This window comes from Corvus kubaryi, unplaced genomic scaffold, assembly GCF_017639235.1.
Source record: "Corvus kubaryi isolate FWS band 111438036 unplaced genomic scaffold, C.kubaryi_AGA036_p1.0 37253, whole genome shotgun sequence".
Classification (NCBI taxonomy): domain Eukaryota; kingdom Metazoa; phylum Chordata; class Aves; order Passeriformes; family Corvidae; genus Corvus; species Corvus kubaryi.
Window position 1 is genome coordinate 213,141 of NW_024581075.1, and position 8,192 is coordinate 221,332.

Consider the following 8,192-nt stretch of genomic DNA (forward strand, 5'->3'; position numbering starts at 1 on the left):
GGGAGCGGTGAGTGAGGGGGAACGGGATGGGACAGGATGGGACGGGAACGGTGAGTGAGGGAGAACGGGAGCGGTGAGTGAGGGGGAACGGGACGGGATGGGAGCGGTGAGTGCGGGGGACGGGACGGGACGGGATGGGATGATGGAGCGGATGATGGAGCGGATGATGGACTGGACGGGCGAATCCGCACTCTCGGCCCCGCTCACCGCCGCCTTCTTGGGGGCCCGTAGTCAGTGAGTTCACCAGGGACCGCTGCAGGGCTCATTCTCATTCAACGTGTTCATCACCGACCTGGATGAAAGGATCGAATGTACCCTGAGCAGGTCTGGTGATGATACGAAATGTGGGGCAGTGGCTCATCCACCCCAAGGCTGCGCTGCCGTTCAGCAGGGCCTCCATCGGCTGGAGAATTGGGCAAACAGAAACCTAGTGATTTAGTAGAATAATGAGGCTCAACAAGAGCAAGAGCAAGTGCAGGATCCTGCACCTGCAGAGGAATAGCCCCAAGTACCATCACTGGTTGGGGGTGATCTGCTGGAGAGCAGCTCTGTGGAGAAGGACCTGGGGTTCCTGGTGGGTGACAAGTTGCCCATGAGCTGGCAGAGTGACCTGGGGTCAGGAGGACCAGTGGGATCCTGGGATGCATCGGGAAGAGCGTGGCCAGCAGGTCAGGGAGGGGATCCTGCCCCTTGGCCTTAGAGAGGCACATCTGGAGTGCTCTGTCCAGTTCTGGGCTCCTCACAACAGGACAGACAAGGAGCTGCTGGAGAGGGTCCAGTGCAGGCCACAAAGACGTTGAGGGATCTGGAGCATCTCTCTGAGGAGAGACTCTGGGAGCTGGTCCTGGTTAGTCTGGAGAGGAGAAGACTGAGAGGGGATTTTATGAATACATGTAAGTATCTCCAAGGGGTCAGAGGATGGTGCCAGACTCTTTTTGGTGATGCCCAGAAACAGGACAAGGAGCAACAGCCATAAATTACACCACAAGGAAGTTTTACCTCAACATGAGGAAGAACTTCTTTCCATGGGGGGCAGAGCACTGGAACAGCTGCCCATGGAGTTATGGGAATCTCCCTCTCTGGAGACACTCCAAGCCCACCTGGACACATTTCAGTGCCACCTGCCCTGGGTGACCGTGCCTGGACACAAGGGGGTTGGACTGGATGATCTCCAGAGGTCCCTTCCAACCCTGCCTATCCTGGGATTCCGTGTCTGTCTCGCAGGTGCAGCCATGGTGTCCAGAAAGCAGCTGGCAGACTTTGGCTACAAGGCGTTCTCGGGCTCCATGATGCTGCTGACGGTGTACGCCGGGTACCTGTGCAGTGTCCGCGTCCAGCGGATTCTCCAGCGCCGCCGCGAGCGGGAGAACGCGCCTGGCCCCGAGAGCTGAGCCCGCGCTGGGACCGGCCCTGGGAGCTGCGCCTGGCCCTGGGAGCTGGGACCGGCCCCGAGAGCTGCGACTGGCCCCAAGAGCTGCGACTGGCCCCGCGTTCCCGGTCCCCCCTGGGCTGGGGGAGGCAGATGGAGCGCAATAAAACCCCTGTGAAAGTGGATGGTGTGGTGCTGTGTGGTGTCCCCCAAGTCACAGACTGGGCTGGGCTGGGAGGAACCTCAAAGGTCACTCGGTTCCACCCCCCTTCCGTGGGCAGGGACACCTTCCATGAGTTCATCACCTCTATTCTGTCCTTCCAGAAAGTTGCAGCAGCTCAGGTGCTCAGGGACAGCCAAGGGACAGACCCTGTCCTCTGTTCTATTTCCTCAAGATGAAACACATCACCCCAAGTTTCTGAAGCAACTTTTAATTGGAGATAAGAGTAAACAACAGTATAAAATGGTAACAACTTGAGAAGTTTCCAAAATTCTGCTCCTGATTGATCGTTTCATTGCCCCCAAGTACCATTGAATAAAAAAAGAGAAGCAAAGCCCATAGTGTGGCTGCTCTTCCAGCCCCAGGTTCCTCCACAGCTCTAACATCAGAGCAGCAACAATCACTTGTCTCAGAGTACAGGAACAAAACATCTCATTTTTTGGAGAGTTAAACCCAGCCCACCAGTTCTGATCCTCCCTCTGATCCTGGCTTAGCCAACTGAATCCAGCAGGTCTAGAGAAGTCTTCAAAACCACAATTTCAACAGGAAGAAAACAATTAAAAGGCCTGGATTGTGCTGGTTGTCTCAGGGGCAATAAACCACCCCCCCTCTCCCCTTGCAGAAGGCTTTGGTCAAGACTTCAGAGGGGGTTTGCAGCACCAAAAGAGGCAGCAGATGCTGGCCTGGTCCCTGGTGACAGCAGAGATGAGCAGCTGGGACCTCCCCAGCAGCCTGGGGCGAGGCAGAGCAGTGGTTCCGGGGCAGCACAGTTCAAAGCTTGGCTGGGAGAAGAGTCTCTGCCTCACCCAGGGCAGTTGGGATGTGGAACCTGCGTTCTCCATGCTCTGAAGTGGCTTCTGGACTGCATCAAGAGCGGCTGCACTTGCCTGGAGTGAACCGTCACTGAGTGGCACCAAACCCCGCGGTCTAAACCTGCTCTGCCTTGAGCTGATCCCAGTAAAAGCCAGTTTGTCAAAGACAAAGACACCTCTGCAAATATCAACAGGACTCAGGGGTGGCTTTTGGTACTTCTGAAGTACAAAATGGCTTGAAGTGAAATCTGCAGCTTTGTTTTTGCCCCGGTCTTTGGCTTCATCCCTTGTGCCGTGCAAAGCCTCTGACTGGTCAGGGTTGTGCCCGTCTCGGGTCTGCTGGAGGTTTCTGGGGAAGGGGTTTTTGATTAAAGATCACTTGGGAATGTGGAGCTCAACACAACTAGATATTGAAAGAGAAGTTCGTGTTTGCTCAAGGCCAGCCCAGGGCCTTACTCCTCTCCTGTCCACTGGCCACCGGCCACATGGCCGTTCAGGCGGTTGGAACCGTTACTGGAAGTGCTGAAAATTCCTTTTGTGCTGTTGGAAGTCACATCCTCCTCCTCGGAGCTGCTCTCCACGTCACTGCGGTCATCCTTGGATACCTAAACATCGCCAGTGGAATTGGGTAGTGGGAGAGGAGAAGGGGAGTTGAAAAATTGACAGAAACCAGCAGTTAGAAGGTTGTGTCCATGTGATGAACCACCTTCACTCACATCTACCTCCTACATTTGAGTCTTGGTCAGTTCAACTTCCCAAGAAGGAGCCTGTCATCACATTAGGAACAAGACACAGACACTGAAAAAGACAATTTGTAAATATGAGTTCCATTTTCCAAATATTCTGAATATCTGTGAAAGCACTTCACTCTTGCTCTCAGCAGATCAGATTGTATTACAGATCTGGCATTGTTCTTGCCTTCCAAGAGCTCCTCTCTAGATCAGTTAAAGACCATTTTTCTAAGTAATTTGTTTTGAAGCAAAATTTTCTCATGCCACAATCACAAGTAGGTCCGACAACCAAAAACCAGGAAGGTGTCAGTCGGAGAGAGAACACTTTGTCCTACAAGGAGCAGCTTTGCTATTTTAAAAATTAACCAGCTTTATTTATAACATCACTGCTCGAACAAAGCACCTCCATTTCCACAGCCTGTGCTTCATCTGGGAGATCCCATTTAGGACCAGGAGCCTGTTTGGACAGAGGGATGGAGAACAAAGGCAGTGTCTGATCCAGCAAACACCCGCTCAGAACAGGAGGAGTCTCAGCCCAGGGATCCAGATCTGCTTACAGACTTATGCCTTAGAGACTGGCTGCAAATCCAGCTCAGTTTGACTTTCATGTGGATTTTGAACCTTCCCAGGAGGACTTTGGTGCCAGCTGCCCCAAGTGCCACAGCAGGGCCCTGCTCCAGCCCTGCAGAGCCAGAAGGGGAAGGGAAGAGCCCATAAACCCGGCCCCAACTGCAAACACACACCTTGGGTGGTGGCAGGTGCCAGAGCCAAACCTCCCCAGCGCGAGCTGGGCCTGGGGAGCGGCCCCTGCTCTGCCCAAGGCAGCTCCTCACTCTCCTCACTCCCCTCCCTCTGCAGCCAACAGCCCTCAGTAACTCCACGTGCCAGCACTCTGGCTTGCAGCTTTCCAAGGATTCCAGGATTTCACTCCGCTCTGCTCTCTTGGAGTCAGGGTTAGGGCTCTCCAGCAGCAGGAAGTGGTTGAACTCCAGGGAAGATCTGGCTGGAAGCCAGGTGAAGTTAATGATCTGCAGGAACTTGTTGGATGTCCTGGCTTCTGCCTGTTGCCAGAACTTTTGCTATCTTTCCCCAATCTCCTGCTATATTGAATGTTCAAAGGGTCACTGGAAGGAAGCAGAAATCCCTTGGAAATTTTCCCATTCTTGGGGGAGAAGTGACTGTTTTACTCCTTTTCACAAAAAGGAGTAAATTCCTTCTGCCCTCTCCTCAGTGTGGTGCTGACGAGGAGCAAAGACAGAAACTGGAGTGTGTGGATGTGTAACAGCAGAAAGTGAAGGTTGTGCAGGCAGGTGACAGCAGCTAAGAACAGACCCCAGGACACTGCTCTGACCTTTGGAAAAAACAATATTTTAGCACTCTGTCTGGACCAGGGAGAGAAGGAGAAGGCACCAAAACCCCAAGACCAGGGCTCTGCTTTTGTCTTGGCCTCGACACAGACGTGTTTCAGTGAACAAACAGAACCACAGGTCACACTTACATGCACAGGGTGAAACTGTCCAGCTCCAATCTGGCACAGAGAAAAGGAGAAAAGAATGAAGAAGACAGAGCTTAGAGTCCTTTCTCTGGCTAGGTCACCTGGACAGGAGAGAACCAAGGAAAGGGAAAAGGTGTAGAACTCAGGATACAGAAACAGCTGCAGAGAATGAAAATCAGGCATTTGTAGTAGCAGCTGTGGGGAACAGATTAAGAGCTCGTACCCTGAAACTTGCTGGCCCCCAGAATGAACCCGAATATTTCTATTTTTCAAGGCCACATTCCATGTGTAGGGGCAGCTGAAGTCAAACACAAAATAATGCAGAGCTGTCAGAGAAATCCAGATCAGAATATCAATATCTGAGAGGAAAAAGCATTTTGATTCAGAGAATCGTGGATTGGAAGGACCTTAAAGCTCACCTTGTTCCACCCCCTGCCATGGGCAGGGACACCTTCCAGTATCCCAGGTTGCTCCAAGCCCTGTCCAACCTGGCCTTGAACTCGATGAACTTTAGGGTCCCTTCCAACCCAGGCCATTCGGTGATTTTTGACAACCAGCAAACCCCACTGCACCCCTGGGAACCCTTTCCCTGAGTGCTGGAGCTCAGTGCCTGCACTGGCAGACAGAAGCCAGTGAAGATGCACAATCCCCAACGCATCCCAAGGACCAAGTGAAGCTGAGAAACATTCTGTACGTTCATCCTGTTGTCCAAAAGAGAGCCTGCTACCAACCTTAAACTCCAGAGTGTGTAACAAGTCTGCCATAATCGCTATTTTAGGACATCTGAATGTACTGGAAAATTGAGTTATTTCCCTGCCTGCCCAGGAGAGACTCCCTGCCTCTGAACACACCTGGGGACTCAAAAGTAGAGAGCAATCAAGGTAAAAAACTGCCGTTTTTGTGAACTCCTGACGCAAGTCCCGCAAAAACCAACACCAGCCCTCATTGAAAAGCCCGGTTTCTCATGATTCCTTAAAAGGGCTTGTACGAAAAGGCTTGTACCCAGAAGCCTCCCTGAGTCTTACCTTGCCTCGCACCAGGGCCTTGGAGGCCGTGCGGATGATGAGGTAAGACCAGATGATGTGCAAGACCTGCAAGATCACCAGGAGCCCGTTGAACAGCCACCAGGAAGGGTAGGGACCGATCAACTCCCAGCTTTCAAACAGGGTTGTGTTCAAAATCCTTAAAGAGATCCAGAAACACATTTCAGATCGGCTGTGCTGGTGCAGGGCTTCCAGCTCTGACCGGAGGTGCCAGGCCAGATGCACAACGGGGTTTGTGTCTCACTGAGCATCTGCTGCTCTGCTCCTGCCAGAGTCAGGAGACTGAGTAAAGCTCATTAGGAACATTTGAACTGAGCAACAAACAGAACATGTGAATGTGCTGCAATTCGGTTACACACACGGATCTGCTGCCAATTTTCTTCTCCAAAGCACAAGCATTTATTTATAACAACTTCACAGGAAGTGATGTCAGGCTGCTCTGGTCACCAAAACAACTGTTAACACCTTCCTGCTTGGGCAGCTTTCACACGGATTTAAAGATCAAAAATCATATCAGAAATAGCATGGGCACTGTCCCTCCGTGCTGGGCACTGTGAGGCTGTGTCCTGTTCTGGGCCCTCACAGCAAGGGATATTGAGGGGCTGGAGCACATCCAGAGCTGGGAACAGCTGGGGAAAAGGAGGCTCAGGGGGAACCTCCTGGCTCTGCACAACTCCCTGACAGGAGGGGGCAGCTGGGGGGGGGGGTATCAGGCTCTGCTCCCAGGGAACAGGGACAGGACAAGAGGAAAGGGCCTCAGGATGTGCCAAGAAAGGTTCAGGTTGGACATCAGGAGGAATTTTTTCATGGAAAGGGAGGTCAGGCCTTGGAAGGCACTGCCCAGGGAGGTTTGGAGTCCCCATCTCTGGAGGTGCCCAAGGAACAACTGGACATGGCACTCAGTGCTCTGGTGGGGATTGGGTCACAGGTTGGACTCCATGGTCTTGGAGGGCTTTTCCAATCTCAAGGATTCTGGGATCAGGAAGGAATTTTGTTCCCAGAAGGCCTCCCTCCCTCCCTGGGTGCTCTTCTCCTCCTTTGGAGTTTTACAGATTCCTCTGGCCAGGCTGGAAGACTCAAAACTGCTTTATAGCCCACGTCTTGTGTTTCTTTCATTACTGTTTTGCTGTTCTTGTTGCTGGGAGTTATTGCCAGTCCTTCAGCAATTTAATAAACACTTTAGATTTTATGATGCAGAGAGGTATGGAGAGACCTTTAACAGCCACATTAATTTCACACAGCTTTTAACATTTCACAAGAAAAGCAAAACAAGCCTTTCAAACAAGAACCAAAATCCCCCAAAAGGCAGCTCCAGAAATATTTAACTCATAGCAGGTTTATGAAGGAATTAAATGCAATTCCAGAGATCTGTTGATATTTTACATTACTAATTACAGGAGGGAATACACATGAAGTGAAACAGCACAGGGTCTGCAGTACTGCTGCAGCTTGCCAGATTCCTCTACAAAGCTGAGGAGTGACATTAGAGCCAGTGGAAAACACATTAAAGATTTACAGGATGCTGAGCACTGGTGTGAGGTAAGGGCATCCCCTCATGACAGACAGCAGCTGCAAAAACAACTCTCTTGTCTGTCCCTGGAAGGAACCTACGAAGAAAAAAGAATTAAAGCTCTTCTTCATCCAGAGTCCTTTGGTGCATTTACTGGAAAATAAGCAAGAGCTTTAACTGCAAGCCTGATCCTAAAGTGAAAGGATTGTTGCTGCCTACCAGGCACCCAAAAAGAATGGGAATGCCAGGTGTCCATGGAAATAAATACATGCAGTAAAATGGTGTAACCAAATTGTCACCACACACAATAAACAGACAACAGCTCATCAACCAAAGCACCTCTCCAGGTCTGACCTACTGAGGTGAGAGGGAATCTCATTATGGGATGATTCTCTCTAAGCCATTTATCCAGGGTTTTACCTCCCAAGAAACCTCAGACCTATTTCAGGCTCTGAACAGTCACGACACAAGGACAGGACAGAAGTGTCATAAGAATCAGAAACTGCAGTGATGACTAAGCCAGATACAAACAAAAATTACCTCAAGAGACTGTGCCTCACTTGTAATTATTTCTAGAACTTCTTCAGAGAAGCAAAGAATCCTTCAAGCCTCTCAGAGCAGATTCTGGCTGACTCTGTCATCACTGCAGCACGGGAGGGGCAGCTGTGAATGGGATTCTGGACTCTTCTCCCAGTCCCTCAGCTGACTGGGGAGAGATTTCTTCATGTGCCTACTCAAACCTCCTGCCCCAAAGAGCACTTGGGCCTTGTGCAGCTTCAGGCTGCCTCGAGGGACAGCTGGGATGCTTGGGAAAAGTCTAAAACAAAGGCTCTGCTGAAAGGATTGGGAGAACAACCAAGACCTCCCAGCTCTAGGTGCTTACCAGAAAGGGTAAATGCCCAGCCGGGTCACGATGAACACAACCCCAAAAAGCATGAAGAAAGCATCACACAGGCGTTGGTACTTGGCATAATTGGCCAGTTTTGCAGCCTACAAGAGACAAGAAACATGC

The 8,192-nt window shown here is 51.2% G+C and overlaps 2 protein-coding genes across 6 annotated transcripts in view; one reads left to right on the forward strand and one right to left on the reverse strand.

Moving 5' to 3' along the window:
* LOC121662475 (cytochrome c oxidase assembly protein COX14 homolog) overlaps positions 1-1,554 on the forward strand; it is a 2,165-nt gene extending 611 nt beyond the window's left edge. Inside the window, exons 1-2 of one of the 4 annotated variants that reach the window (XM_042023661.1) lie at positions 189-324; positions 1,225-1,554. In XM_042023661.1, coding sequence (XP_041879595.1) covers positions 1,233-1,391 — 159 coding nt within the window. In that variant the 5' untranslated portion in view covers positions 189-324; positions 1,225-1,232 and the 3' untranslated portion in view covers positions 1,392-1,554. Of the gene's footprint in view, positions 1-188; positions 325-1,224 lie in introns of those variants that run through there. The other 3 variants (XM_042023659.1, XM_042023658.1, XM_042023660.1) reach the window with 3 other exon arrangements.
* Positions 1,555-1,784: 230 nt separating this feature from the next.
* The window catches only part of CERS5 (ceramide synthase 5), a 22,191-nt gene continuing 15,783 nt past the window's right edge, over positions 1,785-8,192 (reverse strand). The window contains exons 3-6 of one of the 2 annotated variants that reach the window (XM_042023656.1): positions 8,064-8,179; positions 5,653-5,809; positions 4,631-4,660; positions 1,785-3,006 (exon numbers count right to left, since the gene is read on the reverse strand). In XM_042023656.1, the coding sequence (XP_041879590.1) occupies positions 2,854-3,006; positions 4,631-4,660; positions 5,653-5,809; positions 8,064-8,116 (393 nt within the window). In that variant the 5' untranslated portion in view covers positions 8,117-8,179 and the 3' untranslated portion in view covers positions 1,785-2,853. The remainder of the gene's footprint in view (positions 3,007-4,630; positions 4,661-5,652; positions 5,810-8,063; positions 8,180-8,192) is intronic. The other variant, XM_042023657.1, reaches the window with a different exon arrangement.